This window comes from Oncorhynchus kisutch, linkage group LG24, assembly GCF_002021735.2.
Source record: "Oncorhynchus kisutch isolate 150728-3 linkage group LG24, Okis_V2, whole genome shotgun sequence".
Lineage (NCBI taxonomy): Eukaryota > Metazoa > Chordata > Actinopteri > Salmoniformes > Salmonidae > Oncorhynchus > Oncorhynchus kisutch.
In genome coordinates this window covers 3,014,754-3,037,808 of record NC_034197.2, presented here as the reverse complement: position 1 = coordinate 3,037,808, position 23,055 = coordinate 3,014,754, and the positions used below count along the sequence as shown (strand labels likewise).

The following is a 23,055-nucleotide window of genomic DNA, read 5'->3' as shown; positions in this document are numbered from 1 at the left end:
TGCGTCTTCACGAAATACAAGTATTTTGAAAGTATTATTATAGAATCATTAAACAGTGAAGAATTGGCAGAAAATATCTATTTATATAGGTTGACAATACGTTTTCTTCCATTTAGCAGATTTTATTTCAAGATACATATATTAAACAATCTTGACCGTTTCAAAAAGTGCTTCAACATAATGGATAAGTGTAACCATCGTCTGTGTGATCAATCATGAGGACCCTATTTCCTGTAGCGCAATAAATCAATAAATGGACAAAAGAAAGTAGTGTATCTCAGACTGTGTGATACTTTGGGTGCATTAGTAAATTCACTACTTTCCCCAATGCTACACATTCCTTTGTCTCATGCCTTTCTGCACACTTCTCACACCTAGGAACCTCCTTCCTACACACTGCTGCTACATGCCCATAAGCTTGACACCTGTAACAACGTAATGTATTCGGCACAAAAGCTCGTCAAGGATAACTTAAAAATCCTAACATCACTTCAAAAGTCAAAAGAACAGATAATAACTCTTCTATTTCACCACTCATGCCACCCTGTCTGCGTCGCATCAAACGACGAGAATCACAAACACCGTGAATCTTTTTCTTATGTTGGAGCACCTTCTCCCTCTGACCAGCAGAAACATAAACAATTATCACAAGACCACTTCTGGTTACCCTCACTGATTCCACAGCACCCACAGCATCATTCCTCCTCCTTATTCCAATGATGTATCTCCTTATGCTAATACTGCACTTCTCCTGACATATTCCCTTCTCAAGGGATGCCTTTTAACTGGCTGTCACAATCTCAGTAGAATCAAATCAAATCAAATTGTATTTGTCACATGCGCCGAATACAAAATACCTTAGAGTGAAATGCTTACTTACAAGCCCTTAACCAACAATGCAGTTTTAAGAAAAGTAAGTGTTAAGTAAAAAATAGATAAGTACAAAATAAAACATTTAAAATTAAAGTAACAAATACTTAAAGAGCAGCAATAAAATATCAATAGCGAGGATGAATACAGAGGATGTATACAGGGGTACAGGTACAGAGTCAATGTGCGGGGGCACCGGACAGTTGAGGTAATTGAGGTAATATGTACATGTAGAGTTTTTTTCCCACCTTTATTTAACCAGGTAAGCTAGTTGAGAACAAGTTCTCATTTGCAACTGCGACCTGGCCAAGATAAAGCATATCAGTTCGACACATACAACAACACAGAGTTACACATGGAATGAACAAAACATACAGTCAATAATACAGTAGAAAAAAGAAAACAAAGTCTATATACAGTGAGTGCAAATTAGGTCAAATAAGGGAGTTGAGGCAATAAATAGGCCATGGTGGCGAAGTAATTACAATATGGCAAATAAACACTGGAATGGCAGATGTGCAAAAGATGGATGTGCAAGTAGAGATACTGTGGTGCAAAAGGAGCAAAATAAATAAATACAGTATGGGGATGAGGTAGATAGATGGGCTGTATACAGATGGGCTATGAACAGGTGCAGTGATCTGTGAGCTGCTCTGACAGATGGTTCATAAAGCTAGTGAGGGAGATGGGAATCTCCAGCTTCAGTGATTTTTGCAGTTCGTTCCAGGCAGTGGCTGCAGAGAACTGGAAGGAAAGGCGACCAGGAAGGAATTGGCTTTGGGGTTGACCAGTGAGATATACCTGATGGAGCGCGTGCTACGAGTGGGTGCTGCTATGGTGACCAGCGAGCTGAGATAGGGCAGGGCTTTACCTAGCAGAGACTTGCAGATAACCTGTAGCCAGTGGGTTTGGCGACGAGTATGAAGCGAGGGCCAGCCAACGAGAGCATATTGGTCGCAGTGGTGAGTAGTGTATGGGGCTTTGGTGGCAAAACGGATGGCACTGTGATAGACTACATCCAGTTTGCTGAGTAGAGTGTTGGAGGCTATTTTATAGATGACATCGCCGAAGTCAAGGAGCCGTAAGATGGTCAGTTTTACAAGGGTTTGTTTGGCAGCATGAGTGAAGGAAGCATTGTTGCGAAATAGGAAGCCGACTCTAGATGTAATTTTTGATTGGAGATGCTTAATGTGACTCTGGAAGGAGAGTTTACAGTCTAGCCAGACACCTAGGTATTTGTAGTTATCCACGTAATCTAAGTCAGAGCTGTCCAGAATAGTGATGCTGGATGGGCGGGCAGGTGCGGGCAATGATCGGTTGAATAGAATGTATTTAGTTTTATTTGCGTTTAAGAGAAGTTGGAGGCCACGGACGGAGAGTTGTATGGCATTGAAGCTCGTCTGGAGGTTAGTTAACACAGTGTCCAAAGAAGGGCCAGAAGTATACAGAATCGTGTCGTCTGCGTAGAGGTGGATCAGAGAATCACCAGCAGCAAGAGCAAGCAAGACATCATTGATGTATACAGAGAAGAGAGTTGGCCCGACAATTGAACCCTGTGGTACCCCCATAGAGACTGCCAGAGGTCCGGACAACAGGCCCTCCGATTTGACACACTGAGCTCTATCAGAGAAGTAGTTGGTGAACCAGGTGAGGCAATCATTTGAGAAGCCAAGGCTGTTGAGTCTGCCAATAAGAATGTTGTGATTGACAGAGTCGAAAGCCTTGGCCAGTTCGATGAATACAGCTGCACAGTAATGTCTCTTATCGATGGCGGTTATAATATCGTTAAGGACCTTGAGCGTGGCTGAGGTGCACCCATGACCAGCTTGGAAACCAGATTGCATAGCGGAGAAGGTACAATGTGATTCAAAATGGTCAGTAATCTGTTTGTTAACTTGGCTTTCGAAGACCTTAGAGATGCAGGGTAGGATAGATATAGGTCTGTAGCAGTTTGGGTCTAGAGTGTCTCCCCATTTGAAGAGGGGGATGACCGCGGCAGCTTTCCAATCTTTGGGAATCTCAGACGATACGAAAGAGAGGTTGAACAGGCTAGTAATAGGGGTTGCAACAATTTCGGCAGATCATTTTAGAAAGAGAGGGTCCAGATTGTCTAGCCCGGCTGATTTGTAGGGTCCAGATTTTGCAGCTCTTTCAGAACATCAGCTATCTGGATATGGGTGAAGGAGAAATGGTGGGGGCATGGGCGGGTTGCTGTGGAGGGTGCCGGGCAGTTGACCGGGGTAGGGGTAGCCAGGTGGAAAGCATGGCCAGCCGTAGAGAAATGCTTATTGAAATTCTCAATTATAGTGGATTTGTCGGTTGTAACAGTGTTCCCTAGCCTCAGGGCAGTGTGCAGCTGGGAGGAGGTGCTCTTATTCTCCATGGACTTTACAGTGTCTCAGAACTTTTTTTGAGTTTGTACTGCAGGATGCAAATTTCTGTTTAAAAAAGCTAGCCTTAGCTTTCCTAACTGCCTGTATATATTGGTTCCTAACTTCCCTGAAAAGTTGCATATCACGGGGCTATTCGGTGCTAATGCAGAACGCCACAGGGTGTTTTTGTGCTGGTCAAGGGCAGGCAGGTCTGGAATGAACCAAGGGCTATACAGTGCCTTGCGAAAGTATTCGGCCCCCTTGAACTTTGCGACCTTTTGCCACATTTCAGGCTTCAAACATAAAGATATAAAACTGTATTTTTTTGTGAAGAATCAACAAGTGGGACACAATCATGAAGTGGAACGACATTTATTGGATATTTAAAACTTTTTTAACAAATCAAAAACAGAAAAATTGGGCGTGCAAAATTATTCAGCCCCCTTAAGTTAATACTTTGTAGCGCCACCTTTTGCTGCGATTACAGCTGTAAGTCGCTTGGGGTATGTCTCTATCAGTTTTGCACATCGAGAGACTGAAATGTTTTCCCATTCCTCCTTGCAAAAACAGCTTGAGCTCAGTGAGGTTGGATGGAGAGCATTTGTGAACAGCAGTTTTCAGTTCTTTCCACAGATTCTCGATTGGATTCAGGTCTGGACTTTGACTTGGCCATTCTAACACCTGGATATGTTTATTTTTGAACCATTCCATTGTAGATTTTGCTTTATGTTTTGGATCATTGTCTTGTTGGAAGACAAATCTCCGTCCCAGTCTCAGGTCTTTTGCAGACTCCATCAGGTTTTCTTCCAGAATGGTCCTGTATTTGGCTCCATCCATCTTCCCATCAATTTTAACCATCTTCCCTGTCACTGCTGAAGAAAAGCAGGCCCAAACCATGATGCTGCCACCACCATGTTTGACAGTGGGGATGGTGTGGTCAGGGTGATGAGCTGTGTTGCTTTTACGCCAAACATAACGTTTTGCATTGTTGCCAAAAAGTTCAATTTTGGTTTTATCTGACCAGAGCACCTTCTTCCACATGTTTGGTGTGTCTCCCAGGTGGCTTGTGGCAAACTTTAAACAACACTTTTTATGGATATCTTTGAGAAATGGCTTTCTTCTTGCCACTCTTCCATAAAGGCCAGATTTGTGCAATATACGAGTGATTGTTGTCCTATGGACAGAGTCTCCCACCTCAGCTGTAGATCTCTGCAGTTCATCCAGAGTGATCATGGGCCTCTTGGCTGCATCTCTGATCAGTCTTCTCCTTGTATGAGCTGAAAGTTTAGAGGGACGGCCAGGTCTTGGTAGATTTGCAGTGGTCTGATACTCCTTCCATTTCAATATTATCGCTTGCACAATGCTCCTTGGGATGTTTAAAGCTTGGGAAATCTTTTTGTATCCAAATCCGGCTTTAAACTTCTTCACAACAGTATCTCGGACCTGCCTGGTGTGTTCCTTGTTCTTCATGATGCTCTCTGCGCTTTTAACGGACCTCTGAGACTATCACAGTGCAGGTGCATTTATACGGAGACTTGATTACACACAGGTGCATTGTATTTATCATCATTAGTCATTTAGGTCAACATTGGATCATTCAGAGATCCTCACTGAACTTCTGGAGAGAGTTTGCTGCACTGAAAGTAAAGGGGCTGAGTGATTTAGCACGCCCAATTTTTCAGTTTTTGATTTGTTAAAAAAGTTTGAAATATCCAATAAATGTCGTTCCACTTCATGATTGTGTCCCACTTGTTGTTGATTCTTCACAAAAAAATACAGTTTTATATCTTTATGTTTGAAGCCTGAAATGTGGCAAAAGGTCGCAAAGTTCAAGGGGGCCGAATACTTTCGCAAGGCACTGTATCTATTCCTGGTTCTACATTTTTTTTACGGGGCATGCCTATTTAAGATGGTGAGGAAGGCACTTTTAAAGAATAACCAGGCATCCTCTACTGTCGGGATGAGGTCAATGTCATTCCAGGATACCCCGGCCAGGTCAATTAGAAAGGCCTGCTCACAGAAGTGCTTTAGGGAGCGTTGGACAGTGATGAGGGGTGGTCGTTTGCTCGCAGACCCATTACGGATGCAGGCAATGAGGCAGTGATCGCTGAGATCTTGGTTGAAAACAGCAGAGGTGTATTTGGAGGGTGAGTTAGTTAGGATGATATCTATGAGGGTGCCCGTGTTTACGGATTTGGGGTTATATCTGGTAGGTTCATTGATAAGTTGTGTGAGATTGAGGGCATCAAGCTTAGATTGTAGGATGGCCGGGGTGTTAAGCATGTCCCAGTTTAGGTCACCTAGCAGCACGAGCTCAGAAGATAGATGGGGGGCAATCAAATCACATATGGTGTCGAGGGCACAGCTGGGGGCAGAGGGTGGTCTATAGCAAGCGGCAACGGCGAGAGACTTTTTTCTGGAAAGGTTCATTTTTAGAAGTAGAAGCTCAAATTGTTTGGGTACAGACCTGGATAGTAAGACAGAACTCTGCAGGTTATCTTTGCAGTAAATTCCAACACCGCCTTTGGCAGTTCTATCTTGTCGGAAAATGTTATAGTTAGGAATGGAAATTTCAAGGTTTTTGGTGGTCTTCCTAAGCCAGGATTCAGACACGGCTAGGAAATCCGGATTGGTGGAGTGTGCTAAAGCAGTGAATAAAACAAACAACAACAAATATTCGATTTTACAATAATTGATTGTTGGTTATTGACAAGTATGTATATTGTTATTTACATGACCTTCAGTGAGTGGGTGAATCACTCTTGCATGTCTAGAAACCCTCGAGAGAAAATTTTGCATATCAAGAGATTGTACATGTCGTGAGGACTCTCAGGTTTAATTGAATAAAATCTGTGCTTCTGAAATAGTCCATTGAAAGAGGGTAGCTGTTTGTGTCACTGTGTGGGTTAAGACTTTTGTGTATTGTGAGGATAATGTGCGCTATCAAGATTATCTTGTTTAAGGATAGGCCCACCTGGTTTCATAACCACACATGCGTGCAAAGATTAAAAGGCAGCAGTGGCTGCTGTCAGTGACTTAACAAAGTAAGTAAGTGAATAGGTTTTGTGTGGGCAGACAAAGCATGGAGCCCGGTGATGTGTATGTAATTTGCAGGGGTGACTACTAGTGATCCAAATTCCATTTAGTCCCAACCCCGATCCTATCAATCCAACCCTGAATTAACTTTCAGTATCACTTTCAAAACAACTTGTATTACATTCCAGTTTCTCCATAAACATTTTCTCCATTCCATTTTCATCCAAGCCCTAACCACAGTATTAAACCTATCAATCCAACCCTGACTTAACTTTCAGTATCACTTTCAAAATAACTGTCATTACCTTCCAGTTTCTCCAAAACATAATAAACTAGAAAGTGAAAAATAACACATAATAATATGCCAAGAAACATGCTGGATGTCTGGGAAAGAATACACACCATTAACCAGAATAGCAAGAATCTGCAACATCCTAGAGTAACACTTTCCATAATAAACCACTTATAAGGTATTTCTAAACCGTTTGCTCACCATTTATTAATCACTACTCCCACATTTGTAAGCTAGTTATTCACACATGTATATATATTTCCTTGAACATACTGTGTTCTGTGCTTATTCTTTTGCCAGGTACAGCAGGAATGTCTACCAATGGCATGCTCATCTTTATTTTTTTAGAAATTACACTGGTCACTCAAAACCTTCATCAAGTATTCATAAAGTATGAATAGCACTGACTTTAGATTAGGGACTGCAAAAAGACTGGTTTACTCATGTGCTGAACACACAATGTATAAATGCCTTAGGAATGGTTTATGACGGACGTTTAAATGTTTTACTTCCTAGATGTGAATGAATAAAAACATTATTAGACAAAGAAGAAAATCACTGAGTAAATGCCTTAGATGAGCATTGGCTAACAATAATACCTTATAGCCTAACTACATATTTCGAATTAGTTCATTTCAACTGTTCCCCCCTACACACTTTAGATAAGAGTGTAAATATTAGGCTACATGTAATTCAATTGAAGAAAACAGAGAGAAAAGGAGAGAGAGAGACTGCCAGTTCATTCATATTTTGGCTGTAGCCAATGGATACATTAAGGAATTGGTGGTCTCTCTCATCCTCTCTCTCTGTTTTCTTCTACTGAACTCAATATACAACATTCTGTGTTTGTCAAATAACAATGCTGAGACTATTTTATGTGGATATGGGTAGATTTCCAGTGCTGTGCTCCGCTTGACAGTGTTGTGTATGCGTATATTTCTGCCAATAGGTGACGCACCTTTCAGTGAATGAAAAATGCAGGAGATGGTGGGATTTTCCACTGGCTATTGGCTATATGTAATGTAATCTGACAATAGAAGCGAATTAACATTGATAAAACAATGAAAATGCACAGACAGTCCCCTAATTCACATTTATTGTTATACTTAAAGACTTAATAAAATAATTGTATAAATGTCAAGTAGATGGATATTGCCTAACCTATGTAAGCCAATCTAACAACTTGATAGGCTATATTACAAGTATCCTCGTGTCTAAATATTCCTCCGAATCCCCCTTCCCTAATAGCATACTATAGTAGGGATAGGTGCTGTGTTTGTGAGAAATTACAGATCATCTGCTGTGGTGCAGTCGAGGTAGGAAGAAAACAGAGAACGACTCTGGCATGGATCATATACTACTGACAGTTATTTTGTCTGTATATTGTATAAGTCGGTACATTTAGCAGCATCGGCCTCAAGAGGCCTTTTTTGTTCTTTAACTTTTTCGACACCACCCTTCTGCTTTTCTGTTTTGACTGAGTGACTGACAGATTCAGAGCAGGTCTCATTCTCTTTTGTGATGCGCGTTTGACTTTAAATGTGAATTTGTGGCACAGCTCAGCCAATCAAAAAACCGGGCCCACTGGTCAACCTATAAATAATTCATATTATTATTATTTTGTCAGTTTCGACCAGCTCACCCTAATAAAAGATAGTCCGGCCGTTCTGGCATTTGCCAAAATTGCTAGACGGCCAATCTGTAAAGTATGCGTACTGGTGGCAGGGAAGTCAGGCGCACTTTTTCAAATTTTTTTTAGGTTACAGCCCTATTCTGAAATTGATTACATAGTTTTTTCCCTCGTCAATCTACACACAAAACCCCGTAATAACAAAGATTTTTTAAATTTTTAATGTTTGCTAATTTATTTAAAGTTTAAAAAACAAAATATTGCATTTACATACAGTTGAAATCAGAAGTTTACATACACCATAGCCAAATACATTTAAACTCAGTTTTTCACAATTCCTGACATTAAATCCTAGTAAAGAATTCCCTGTCTCAGGTCAGTTAGGATCACCACTTTATTTTCAGAATGTGAAATGTCAGAATAATAGTAGAGAGAATTATTTATTTCAGCATTTATTTCCTTCATCATATTCCCAGTGGGTCAGAGGTTTACATACACTCAATTAGTATTTGGTAGGATTGCTTTTAATTGTTGAACTTCGATCAAATGTTTTGGTTAGCCTTCATCAAGCTTCCCACAATAGGTTGGGTGAATTTTGGCCCATTCATCCTGACAGAGGTGATATAACTGAGTCAGTTTCATCTGTCACTTCCTGATCAATGTCTTGAGATGTTGCTTCAATATGTCCACATAATTTTGTTCCTCATGATGTCATCTATTGTGTGACGTGCACCAGTCCCTCCTGCAGCAAAGCACCCACACAACATGATGCTGCCACCCACGTGCTTCAAGGTTGGGATGTAGTTTGTTGAAGCACCTTTGGCAGCGATTACAACCTCAAGTCTTCTTGGATATGACGCTATATGTTTGGCCCACCTGTATTTGGGGAGTTTCTACCGTTCTTCTCTGCATTTCCCCTCAAGCTCTGTCAGGATGGATGGGGAGCGTTGCTGCACAGCTATTTTCAGGTCTGTCCAGAGATGTTAGATCGGGTTCAAGTCCAGGCTCTGGCTGGGACACTCAAGGACATTGAGAGACTTGTCCCAAAGCCACTCCTGCATTGGCTTGGCTGTGTGCTTAGGGTGTTTGTCCTGTTGGAAAGTGAACCTTCCCCCCAATCTGAGGTCCTGAGCATTCTGGAGCAGGTTTTCATCAAGGATCTCTCTGTACATTGCTCTGTTCATCTTTCCCTCGATCCTGACTAGGCTCCCAGTCCCTGTCCCTGAAAAACATCCCCACAGCATCCCCACAACATGATGCTGCCACCACCATGCTTCACCGTAAGGCCATCCCTGATAGGTTTCTTCCAGACGTGATGCTTGACATTTAGGCCAAGGAGGTGAATATTGATTTCATCAGACATGAGAATCTTGTTTCTCATGGTCTGAGAGTCTTTAGGTGCCTTTTGGCGAACTCCACGCGGGCTGTCATGTACCTTTTATTGAGGAGTGGCTTCTGTCTTGGCCACTCTACCATAAAGGCCTGATTGGTGGAGTGCTGCAGAGATGGTTGTCATTCTGGAAGTTTCTCCCATCTCCAGAGAGGGACTATAGAGCTCTGTCAAAGTGACCATCGGGTTCTTGGTCACCTCCCTGACCAAGGCCCTTCTCACCCAGTGGTTCCAAACTTTATAAACATAAGAATGATGCAGGCCACTGTGTTCTTGGGCACCTTCAATGCTGCAGAAATGTTTTGGAACCCTTCCCCAGAACTGTGCCTTGACACAATTCTGTCTCAGTGTCACGTTCTGACCTTAGTTCCTTTGTTATGTCTTTGTTTTAGTTTGGTCAGGGCGTGAGTTGGGGTGGGTAGTCTATGTTATTTTTTCTATGTTGTGGTTTTGTGTTTGGCCTGGTATGGTTCTCAATCAGAGGCAGGTGTCGTTCGTTGTCTCTGATTGAGAATCATACTTAGGTAGCCTTTTTCCACCTGTGTTTTGTGAGGGATTGTTTTCTGTTTTGTGTGTTCACTAGACAGGACTGTTTCGTTGTTGTTTCGTTCTTTCACTTTGTTGTTTTGTTATTCAGTGTTCAGTTGATTTATTTTATATTAACATGGACACATACCACGCAAAGCATTGGTCTGATCCTTCCTACTCCTTATCGTCAGAGGAGGATGAATTACGTTACAGAATCACCCACTAACCAAGGACCAAGCATTGTGATATCGGGCAGCAGCGATCTCCGGACTCCTGGACATGGGAGGAGATTTTGGACGGAAAGGACCCTGGGCACAGGCTGGGGAATATCGCCGCCCCAAGGCAGAGCTGGAGGCAGCGAAAGCTGAGCGGCGGTGATATGAGGAGGTAGCATGGCAGCGCGACAGGCACGAGAGGCAGCCCCAAATTTTTTTGGGGGGGGAAACACGGGGAGTGTGGCAGAGTCAGGTTGGAGACCTGAGCCCACTCCTCGTGCTTAACGGAAGAAGTGCAGTACTGGTCAGGCACCGTGTTATGTGGTCAAGTGCACAGTTTCGCCAGTACGTGCTCATAGCCCGGTGGGCTTAGACCAGCCTCCCGCAAATGCCATGCGAGAGTAGGCATCCAGCCAGGGCGTGTCGTGCCAGCCCAGTGTGTTTGGTCTCCAGTACGCCGTTTCGGCCCAGGGTATCCTGTGCCGGCGCTGCGTGCTGTGTCTCCGGGGCGCTGGGAGGGTGCAGTGCGTCCTATGTCTGCTTTCCGAACATGCCGGGCGAATGTGGGTATGGAGCCGAAGGGAGAGGTGCGAGTGGTATGCACCAGATCTCCAGTGCTCACCCACAGCCCGGTTCAACCTGTGCCTGCACTCTGGATGGTCCGGGCTAAAATGGTGATCCAGCCGGGAGGAGTGGTGCCAAGGCTACGCACCAGGGCTCCAGTGCTCCCCCACAGCCCAGTCCATCCGGTGCCTCCTCCAAGCACCAGGCCTCCTGTAGGTCTCCCCGCACCAGGCTGCCAGAGCCGCCCGTCTGTCCTGAGCTGCCAGAGCCACCCGTCTGTCCTGAGCTGCCAGAGCCGCCCATCTGTCCTGAGCTGCCAGAGCCGCCCGTCTGTCAGGAGCTGCCAGAGCTGCCCGTCTGTCAGGAGCTGCCAGAGCCACCCGTTAGTCAGGAGCAGCCCTTCACTCCAGTGCTGCCGGAATCGCCCTTCACTCCGGAGCTGCCGGAATCGCCCTTCACTCTGGAGCTGCCAGAATCGCCCTTCACTCCGGCGCCGCTGGAGTCTCCCGCCTGTCTGGTGCTGCCGGAATCTCCCGTCCATTTGGGAACCGCGGCAAGGGCCCTCAGTCCAAGGTCAGCGGCGAGGGTCGCCACTCCCAAGGCGGGTCGAGACTATGGTGGAGTGGGGTCTACGTCCCCCGCCAGAGCCGCCACCGCGGACAGACGCCCACCCAGACCCTCCCCTATAGGTTCAGGTTTTGCGGCCGGAGTCCTCACATTTGGGGGGGGGTACTGTCATGTTCTGACCTCAGTTCCTTTGTTATGTCTTTGTTTTAGTTTGGTCAGGGCGTGAGTTGGGGTGGGTAGTCTGTTCTTTTTTCTATGTTGTGGTTTTGTATTTGGCCTGGTATGGTTCTCAATCAGAGGCAGGTGTCGTTCGTTGTCTCTGAATGAGAATCATACTTAGGAGCTCTATGGACACTCAGAGCTCTATGGACAATTACTTCGACCTTGTGGCTCGGTTTTTGCTCTGACATGCACTGTCAACTCTGGGACCTTATATAGACATTTGTGTGACTTTGTCCAATCATTTGAATGTACCACAGGTGGACTCCAATCAAGTTGCAGAAACATCTCAAGCATGATCAATGGAAACAGGATGCACCTGAGATTAATTTCAATTCTCAGCAAAGGGTTTGAATATTTATGTAAATAAGGTATCAGTTTTTTATTCGTAATAATATTTGCAAAAATGTCAAAAAAGCTATTTTCACATGTGTAAGGGCTTTTTGACCAAGAAGGAGAGTGCTGCATCAGATAACTTGGCCTCCACAATCACCCGACCTTAACTCAATTGAGATGGTTTGGGATGAGTTGGACCGCAGAGTGAAGGAAAAGCAGCCAACAAGTGCTCAGCATATGCGGGAACACCTTCAAGACTGTTGGAAAAGCATTCCAGGTTTTGGTTACTACATGATTCCACATGTGTTATTTCATCGTTTTGAGGTCTTCACTATTATTCAACAATGTAGAAAACAGTAAAAAAAGAAGAAGAAAAACCCTTGAATGAGTAGGTGTGTCCAAACATTTGACTGGTACTGTACGTGTTCGTGAGAGTCGCTGCTTTCGATGGTGGGATCATATCCGTTTGGACACTAGAGACATTTTTGTGAGAAGCTCGGGTGTCACTAGTTAACACAGCCACAAAGTCTTAGTTATGGCTAAACCCTGCCCATTTCTACAATTTATTTTGTTATTATAAACCTAACCCTAACATTAACCCCAACCACACTGCTAACCTTATGCCTTACCCTAACCTTAAATTAAGATCCAAAAGTTAAATGTTTTTGCCAATTTTGTCTTTGTGGCTGTGTTATCAAATGTAAACAGACATATTGTGATGGGGATGTATTTATCATGCTACTTAAATATATAGACTCTGTGGGTTAAAATACCATACTTGCTTTTGACCTATTACTTATAGGCTAGTGTTGATTTTATTTTTTTATTTTTTTTATTTCACCTTTATTTAACCAGGTAGGCTAGTTGAGAACACCTTTATTTAACCAGGTAGGCTAGTTGAGAACAAGTTCTCATTTGCAACTGCGACCTGGCCAAGATAAAGCATAGCAGTGTGAGCAGACAACAAAGAGTTACACATGGAGTAAACAATTAACAAGTCAATAACACAGTAGAAACCAAAGGGGGAGTCTATATACAATGTGTGCAAAAGGCATGAGGAGGTAGGCAAATAATTACAATTTTGCAGATTAACACTGGAGTGATGAATGATCAGATGGTCATGTACAGGTAGAGATATTGGTGTGCAAAAGAGCAGAAAAGTAAATAAATAAAAACAGTATGGGGATGAGGTAGGTGAGAAAGGGTGGGCTATTTACCAATAGACTATGTACAGCTGCAGCGATCGGTTAGCCGCTCAGATAGCTGATGTTTGAAGTTGGTGAGGGAGATAAAAGTCTCCAACTTCAGCGATTTTTGCAATTCGTTCCAGTCACAGGCAGCAGAGTACTGGAACGAAAGGCGGCCAAATGAGGTGTTGGCTTTAGGGATGATCAGTGAGATACACCTGCTGGAGCGCGTGCTACGGATGGGTGTTGCCATCGTGACCAGTGAGCTGAGATAAGGCGGAGCTTTACCTAGCATGGACTTGTAGATGACCTGGAGCCAGTGGGTCTGGCGACGAATATGTAGCGAGGGCCAGCCGACTAGAGCATACAAGTCGCAGTGGTGGGTGGTATAAGGTGCTTTAGTGACGAAACGGATGGCACTGTGATAGACTGCATCCAGTTTGCTGAGTAGAGTGTTGGAAGCCATTTTGTAGATGACATCGCCGAAGTCGAGGATCGGTAGGATAGTCAGTTTTACTAGGGTAAGCTTGGCGGCGTGAGTGAAGGAGGCTTTGTTGCGGAATAGAAAGCCGACTCTTGATTTGATTTTCGATTGGAGATGTTTGATATGAGTCTGGAAGGAGAGTTTGCAGTCTAGCCAGACACCTAGGTACTTATAGACGTCCACATATTCTAGGTCGGAACCATCCAGGGTGGTGATGCTAGTCGGGCATGCGGGTGCAGGCAGCGACCGGTTGAAAAGCATGCATTTGGTTTTACTAGCGTTTAAGAGCAGTTGGAGGCCACGGAAGGAGTGTTGTATGGCATTGAAGCTTGTTTGGAGGTTAGATAGCACAGTGTCCAAAGACGGGCCGAAGGTATATAGAATGGTGTCGTCTGCGTAGAGGTGGATCAGGGAATCGCCCGCAGCAAGAGCAACATCATTGATATACACAGAGAAAAGAGTCGGCCCGAGAATTTAACCCTGTGGCACCCCCATAGAGTCTGCCAGAGGACCAGACAGCATGCCCTCCGATTTGACGCACTGAACTCTGTCTGCAAAGTAATTGGTGAACCAGGCAAGGCAGTCATCCGAAAAACCGAGGCTCCTGAGTCTGCAGATAAGAATATGGTGATTGACAGAGTCGAAAGCCTTGGCAAGGTCGATGAAGACGGCTGCACAGTACTGTCTTTTATCGATGGCGGTTATGATATCGTTGAGTACCTTGAGTGTGGCTGAGGTGCACCCATGACCGGCTCGGAAACCAGATTGCACAGCGGAGAAGGTGCGGTGGGATTCGAGATGGTCAGTGACCTGTTTGTTGACTTGGCTTTCGAAGACCTTAGATAGGCAGGGCAGGATGGATATAGGTCTGTAACAGTTTGGGTCCAGGGTGTCTCCCCCTTTGAAGAGGGGGATGACTGCGGCAGCTTTCCAATCCTTGGGGATCTCAGACGATATGAAAGAGAGGTTGAACAGGCTGGTAATAGGGGTTTTATCAGGTTTTATCAGGTGATGATGGGTCTTCGTCAGAGTAGGTAGTTTAGGACTGGAGGATTATGCAGTGACATGCATTGCCATTTGAAGTGCAGCATGACCTTTGATGGAACATCAATACCTACACCTACAGAGTTCACCAACACCTACAGAGTTCACCAACACCTACAGAGTTCACCTACACCTACTGAGTTCACCAACACCTACAGAGTTCACCTACAGAGCTCAATGCACTTGACACACATGTATGATGTTATGAGTGTTTATTTGTTTTAAAGGACAGGTTCACAATATTATGGACAGTTTCACAATAGGTTGTTTTTAATCTTTGACATATTTCTGAAAAAGACAGACCTCACATCAGCAGGAACTGAAAAAATATACCTGTAATATATAGATATATATATACACACACATATATATATATATAAATACAATATATACACACACACATATAGGCTTAAATAAAAAATACATTTTACAATATATTAGTCCTATAAAGTCATATGAGGAAACCATTTGTTGACTTTACGTCTTAAATGGAGCAGCCCGTCTGTGTCCAGGATATCATGCATTCGATTCGCAAAAGGTTTGTTGTTGCTAGGTTTGTTCTTAATAGTTGTGAGAAGGTCTAGGACAGTTGACTTTTCTGTGAAGTTTTTCCCTGCACTCCTCCTGAGCACAGTCATCAGTCTTTTGTGCTTTCTTGATGTGAGGATCTGCAGTCCCAGGAATTCCATCAACTCTCCATCACAGATAGCTTCATCTGAGTGATTGAGAGAGAGTGATAGAGAGAGTGTGAGTGAAGGAGTGAGAGAGAGAAAAGAGAGCAACCAAGACCATATTAATTGACTGTATTCCAATAAATGACACCACCATTTGTGATAAACAAAAAGGCTTTTCAGTCAGTTTTTGTAGGTAAGAAGGTGACAACAACATACAATTATTAAACTAGTCATTCAATACATGTTTTTTTAATGTGTATCCAAAAGACTAAACAACTGCATGGACAGAATCTTCAAACGTTCAACATTTATTGTGGATTATACTGTTCAAATTAACATCAATCTCTCACCTTCCTGTGTCATCGAACCACTCTTACAGGCTGAGCAGTAAACATCATGCCTGTCGTCGCCAGGTATAGTGGTGCGATCTGGAGTACACACAGTGAACTTCTGACATGATTTCCTGCTGGAGGAATCTGCAGAGAAGAAGCCCCCTCGGCAAGGTTCACATGTCACATCAGTGTATGCTGTTCCTGGAAAATAAGAATGTTGATTGTATAGCCTATTTCACCCACAAACCATAATAAAGGAAAACCACGGTGGTGTGCAGAGCCAACTGGAAACATAGGGGTGGAAAATGAATCTTTATTATGAAAGCCTAACATTATATTATCACTTACCATTAGAGAGCACCCCTTCGCCGGGCAGACACCTGCTGTGCCTTGAACATGATCCATGTCTCATGTAAAACCCGTCCTTGCACTCGCACTTTCGGTTGTGAAATTGGGTGCACTGCACGCTGACAAACTGATCATCCGTGCAAAAAATATTGCAGTATTGACACCGCTCGATGTAGTTCCAGATTTCTGTGTAGTGGGACTTTGGGCAAGGTTCGCATTCTGTCTTGCTGTCCTTCGTGCAACGCATCCGTAAGTATGTTCCGGGAGGACATTTGTCGCATGTAAAGGAAACTCCTGTCACGTCATCTCTCCAGATGTAGGTCGGTGTAAGTGCGCCTGGCTCTGGCTCTGTCTCGTTGCCGCCACAGAGCGTGAATACCAGGAGTGGCAGAAAAAAATCGATAAGCTATTGGAAGAAAGAGCAGTGTTATAATTTAGAATCAATCATAACTTTTATGTAGGCTAGGTTACGTCTCATAGTATGGCTGTCCAATGCCATCAAATTACTATTTCATATGAGGCTATTCAGCTTCAAGAGTTATTGGCTACGGTATAATATACATTCCTACAGGCACTGAAGAGTCCGGTATATTTGAGTAGAGAAATAACTCACCAGATACATTTCCCTCTCTAGTCAGCTAGCAACTGGTTTGTTCACCGTCTTTCGAGTGGATAAATAGGGATGATGACTCATTTCTCATGCTCAGTTCTCAAAAACATCCTGCCTTTTCGATAGTCTGGAACATATCACATGGTGTTGTCATTGCTTGCAATGAAATCATGTGGGTTGATTCAACTCAAGAGAGCCACATAGGTCATGTTTGCGTACAAACAATTGTCATCTTTCTTCCTAATCCACATGCACCCTATTCTCCAGTAGGGCCTGTTGTCATTCACTTTGAACTGGACTGTGTGTTTACAGGCAGCAGTGCCTGTCGTCATTCACTTTGAACTGGACTGTGTGTTTACAGGCAGTAGGGCCTACAGTCATTCACTTTGAACTGGACTGTGTTTACAGGCAGTAGGGTCTGTCGTCATTCACTTTGAACTGGACTGTGCGTTTACAGGCAGTAGGGCCTGCAGTCATTCACTTTGAACTGGACTGTGTGTTTACAGGCAGTAGGGCCTGCCGTCATTCACTTTGAACTGGACTGTGTTTTTACAGGCAGTAGGGCCTGTTGTCATTCACTTTGAACTGGACTGTGTGTTTACAGGCAATTGAGGGTGTTCAAATGGTGACAACCTCTTCCTGTGGAATCCCTGAACTACACTCACACTCCAGAACTCCAGGGTCTTGTCCATCACAAGGTAAAAGAGGAAGAACACCGGCAAACCATGAGGGACCACACAGCCCTGATGCACAGCAGAAAGAAAAGGTAAAGAATAAGAATTAGGGTCATTTAGAAGAATATGTTGTGTAGTCCATATTGAAATGAAACAGACTGGCCGATCTGAGGAGCATCAGAGCCATTCAGTCTCTTGAATTCCAGCCAGAGAATTCAGGAGCTAGTACATGGGTTGTTTTGAAATGCGGTGGCATTTGGGCATGGCATTTTGGATGAAAAAAAAAACATTTTTGAAAAAATGATTCTACGCTTTTTTGGGTACATCCCTTCATTGAGTAACAACAATGACACATTGAATTTAAACACACCAAATTATCAATAGAATCCTCAAATTTATGACATACTAAAAGGGTGGGATTAGCTAATAATTGTCTTTAATTTAGACCCCTACCCCGATAACAATTTGACACTGGAAGGAATGCTCGAGGTCCTTGTATACTGTATCTGTGCAATGACTGATTTTCAAGGTGTTAACACCAATGACATAAAACATGACCTCCGCCGAAGTCGGGTCCCTCTCCTTGTCCGGGCGGCGTTCGCCATCACCGGTCTTCTAGCCATCACCGATCCACCATTAATTTTCCATTTGTTTTGTCTTGTCTTCCCACACACCTGGTTTCAATTCCATAATTCCATAATTGAAACGCGTTTATTTAACCCTCTGTTTCCCCCATGTCCGTGTCCGAAATGGTTGATTGTAAGTTCTTGTGCACGTTATGTCTGGTGTGCTACGGGGTTTTGTCCCATTGTATATATTGTTTTTGTTCATGGAGATATTATTTTTAAACTGCGTCGTTGTAACAGTCTTTGCTCTCCTGCGCCTGACTTCTCTGCCGCCAGTACGCACTCATTACAACAAGTTCTCATTTGCAACTGCGACCTGGCCAAGACAAAGCAAAGCAGTTCGACACATAAAGCAACACAGAGTTACACATGGAATAAACAAACATATAATCAATAATACAGTAGGAAAAGTCTATATACAGCATGTACAAATGAGGTAGGATAAGGGAGGTAAAGGCAATAAATAGGCCACGGTGGCGATGTAATTACAGTACACACAGTGAGTGAAGATGAAATGTCAATCAAAGAGTTGAACGCTGATGAACTGTTTATTGATTCAGTGACACAGAAAAGTCAAATATCAGAGACAGAGCAAGCCTTTGTTGACATTGAGATAGGAACACAAGGCACAAAGCTAAAGTTCAAACTAGTGGTGCACAAGTAAACATTATTCCTCTGAATAAATACCGCAGCTTGTAGTACTGCATTTTATTATTTTGTACAAAGTGTGCAAAACAAGACAATTGGCAGCAGAGAACTGGAAGGAGAGGCGGCCAAAGGAAGAATTGGCTTTGGGGGTGACCAGTGAGATATACCTGCTGGAGCGCATGCTACAGGTGGGTGTTGCTATGGTGACCAGTGAGCTGAGATAAGGGGGGCTTTACCTAGCAGAGACTTGTAGATGACCTGGAGCCAGTGGGTTTGGCGACGAGTATGAAGCAAGGGCCAGCCAACAAGAGCGTACAGGTCGCAGTGGTGGGTAGTATATGGGGCTTTGGTGACAAAACGGATGACACTGTGATAGACTGTATCCAATTTGTTGAGTAGAGTGTTGGAGGCTATTTTGTAAATGACATCGCTGAAGTTGAGGATTGGTAGGATGGTCAGTTTTACGAGGGTATGTTGGCAGCATGAGTGAAGGATGCTTTGTTGCAAAATAGGAAGCCAATTCTAGATTTAATTTTGGATTGGAGATGTTTAATGTGAGTCTGGAAGGAGAGTTTCAGTCTAACCAGACACCTAGAATATGTGGACAACTACAAATACCTAAGTCAGAACCGTCCAGAGTAGTGATGCTGGACGGGCGGGCGGGTGCGGGCAGCGATCAGTTGAAGAGCATGCATTTAGTTTTACTTGCATTTAAGAGCAGTTGGAGGCCATGAAAGGAGAGTTGTATGGCATTGAAGCTCGTCTGGAGGTTAGTTAACACAGTGTCCAAAGCAGGGCCAGAGCGACATCATTGATGTACACAGAGAAGAGAGTCGGCCCGGGATTTGAACCCTGTGGCACCCCCATAGAGACTTCCAGAGGTCCGGACAACAATCCCTCCGATTTGACACACTGAACTCTATCAGAGAAGTAGTTGGTGAACCAAGCGAGGCAGTCATTTGAGAAACCAAGGCTGTTGACTCTGCCAATAAGAATGTGGTGATTGACAGAGTCGAAAGCCTTGGCCAGGTCGATGAATACAGCTGCACAGTAATGTCTCTTGTCGATGGCGGTTCTGATATGGTTTAGGACCTTGAGCGTGGCTGAGGTGCACCCATGACCAGCTCTGAAACCAGATTGCATTGCAGAGAAGGTATGGTGGGATTCGAAATGGTCGGTAATCTGTTTGTTAACTTGGCGTTCGAAAACCTTAGAAAGGCAGGGTAGGATAGCTATAGGTCTGTAGCAGTTTGGGTCTCGAGTGTCTCCCCCTTTGAAGAGGGGGATGACCGCGGCAGCTTTCCAATCTATGGGAATCAAATCAAATCAAATGTATTTATATAGCCCTTCGTAAATCAGCTGATATCTCAAAGTGCTGTACAGAAACCCAGCGTAAAACCCCAAACAGCAAGCAATGCAGGTGTTGAAGCGCGTTGGCTAGGAAAAACTCCCTAGAAAGGCCAAAACCTAGGAAGAAACCTAGAGAGGAACCAGGCTATGAGGGGTGGCCAGTCCTCTTCTGGCTGTGCCGGGTGGAGATTATAACAGAACATGGCCAAGATGTTCTAATGTTCATAAATGACCAGCATGGTCAAATAATAGATCTGGGACAGGTAGCACGTCCGGTGAACAGGTCATGATTTCATAGCCGCAGGCAGAACAGTTGAAACTGGAGCAGCAGCACGGCCAGGTGGACTGGGGACAGCAAGGAGTCATCATGCCAGGTAGTCCTGAGGCATGGTCCAAGGGCTCAGGTCCTCAGAGAGGGAGAAAGAAAGAGAGAGAGAATTAGAGAGAGCATGCTTAAATTCACACAGGACACCGGATAAGACAGGAGAAGTACTCCAGATCTAACAAACTGACCCTAGCCCCCCGACACAAACTACTGCAGCATAAATACTGGAGGTTGAGACAGGAGGGGTCAGGAGACACTGTGGCCCCATCCGATGATACAGGGCCAAACAGGAAGGATATAACCCCACCCACTTTGCCAAAGCACAGCCCCCACACCACTAGAGGGATATCTTCAACCACCAACTTACCATCCTGAGACAAAGCCGAGTATAGCCCACAAAGATCTTGGCCACGGCACAACCCAAGGGGGTTGTGAGGCAATACGAATGAGAGTTTGAACAGGCTAGTAATAGGGGTTGCAACAATTTTGGCAGATACTTTTAGAAAGAGAGGGTCCAGCTTGTCTAGCCCAGCTGATTTGTAGGGGACCAGATTTTGCAGGTCTTTCAGAACATCAGCTATCTGGATTTGGGTGAAGTAGAAATGGGGGAGGCTTCGGTGAGTTGCTGTGGGGAGTGGAGGGCTGTTTACCGGGGTAGAAGTAGCCAGGTGGAAAGCATGGCCAGCCGTAGAAAAATGCTTCTTTGAAATTCTCAAATATAGTGGATTTATCGGTGGTGACAGTGTTTCCTAGCCTCAGCGCAGTGGGCAGCTGGGAGGAGGTGCTCTTATTCTCCATGGACTTTACAGTGTCCCAGAACGTTTTTGCTTGAAAAAGCTAGCCTTAGTTTTTCCTAACTGCCTGTATATATTTGTTCGTAACTTCCCTGAAAAGTTGCATATCACGGGGGCTGTTCGATGCTAATGCAGAACGCCACAGGATGTTTTTATTGATATATACAATATATATAATATATAATAATATAATAATATAATATATATAATATTAAACACTTTTGTTCACTTTTGAGCATTCAAAATAATATATAGATACCTCTAAATCCCCAAAACATGTCACCACAACTCTACAAATCGCTACTGGGACAATTCAATTTGCTTACCCTAAGTACTTTAAAACAATGCATAAAGATTAGTGATGCACCGATATGACATTTTTGGCCCATACCGGTATCCAATCATTTCCTTGGCAAAAAAAACCCGATACTGATACCCAATATACATTTTTTTTGTGGCCATTTAAGCATTCTAGTATAGTTAAATAGTTAACACACACACGGACGCAGCGGTCTAAGACACTGCATCTCAGTGCAAGAAGCGTCACTACAGTCCCTGGTTCGAATCCAGGCTGTATCACATACGGCCGTGATTGCGAGTTCCATAGGGCGGGTAGGCCGTCATTGTAAAGTCATCATAAGAATTTGTTCTTAACTGACTTGCCTAGTTAAATAAAGGTTACACACATACCATAACAGTTATTTGTTGGCATTTACGTATGTCCCCATTACCAGTAAAACATCAAAACCTATTTCTTTCACTTACTTGCTGTGCTGTTTCATTGTTCATTTGTTCAGTCGTTTCATTCTCAACCAGGATTTCATCATACATGTCAAGCAGTGAAGTTTCAGCTGTCTGTCTGTCCGTGGCCGCTCTTCCTCTGTGCGCACGGTCACTGTGTCCGTTTCCATCTTGTCCAGCGGTGTCTAACATTTCATGTAAACCCTGTTTCTTGTCTGCATCGAAGTAGCGGTCCTTGTACCTAGCATCGAGCATGGTGGCGACACAGTAAAGAGAGAATGCCACCGAATCGCTTGTTCACAGCCTTGTTCACAGGCAGTTTTGTTGAGCAGGCGTTTCAATGCCGTGACAGAGGGTATCACGTCTGCTTTATTTCTCCAGTCAGTTGTTCGAATGGCGCTAGCTAGTGTGTTCATGTTTCCAAGTTTCAAACGTGTTCTCACATGCCATTGAAATGGCAGCAGCGGAATGACAACCAGCACAATCATGAGCATGACATACAGCTTTCCTCAGTACGAAATCCTCGACGACCCACTGTGCGGTCAGACACAGCATGCACATGGGGCTGATATCACTGGTCCAAATGTCAGCCGTGAAGCTAATAGCAGTGACGCTATTACTGTGTAACTTCAGTAGGGCAACATCTGAAAAATAGTGCACTTGGTAGTGTGTACTGGTGCTCGACCAGTTGGCAAAAACCAACATCACCCACGGCAGAGAATGGTTGATTGCAAAGGGCAATGAATTCATTTATCTTATTTGAGTTGTCTCGCTGAAATTTTCTTACTCTTTCAAATGACTGCTTGACTCGTTGACTGCTCGTTGTGGGCTAGGTTAGGAATGCTGTGTTGCACGTGGACGCAAAATTTTACGTGGCGTCATTATGTCATGTACCTACATTATATAGGTATGCACATCAGCTTTGACATCGGTTTTTCACATTGGCGTTAAACTAGACATTGGGCCGATGTCGATGTTGGCATTTTTAGCAAATATCGTCCGATTCCGATATCTTCACCGATATACAGTGGGGCAAAAAAGTATTTAGTCAGCCACCAATTGTGCAAGTTCTCCCACTTAAAAAGATGAGGCCTGTAATTTTCATCATAGGTACACTTCAACTATGACAGACAAAATGAGAGAAAAACATCCAGAAAATCACATTGTAGGATTTTTTATGAATTTATTTGCAAATTATG

At 43.9% G+C, this 23,055-nt stretch overlaps 1 protein-coding gene across 1 annotated transcript; it reads right to left on the bottom strand.

Annotated features, from left to right (window-relative positions):
• Positions 1 to 14,929: 14,929 nt before the first annotated feature.
• Positions 14,930 to 16,833, bottom strand: LOC109869344 (tumor necrosis factor receptor superfamily member 6B). The gene is made up of 4 exons (XM_020459425.2): positions 16,702 to 16,833; positions 16,089 to 16,494; positions 15,759 to 15,941; positions 14,930 to 15,449 (listed from the first exon to the last, which is right to left on the bottom strand). Exons 1-4 carry the CDS (start codon positions 16,708 to 16,710, stop codon positions 15,178 to 15,180), a joined length of 870 nt encoding a protein of 289 aa, XP_020315014.1. The 5' UTR covers positions 16,711 to 16,833; the 3' UTR covers positions 14,930 to 15,177.
• Positions 16,834 to 23,055: the final 6,222 nt, after the last annotated feature.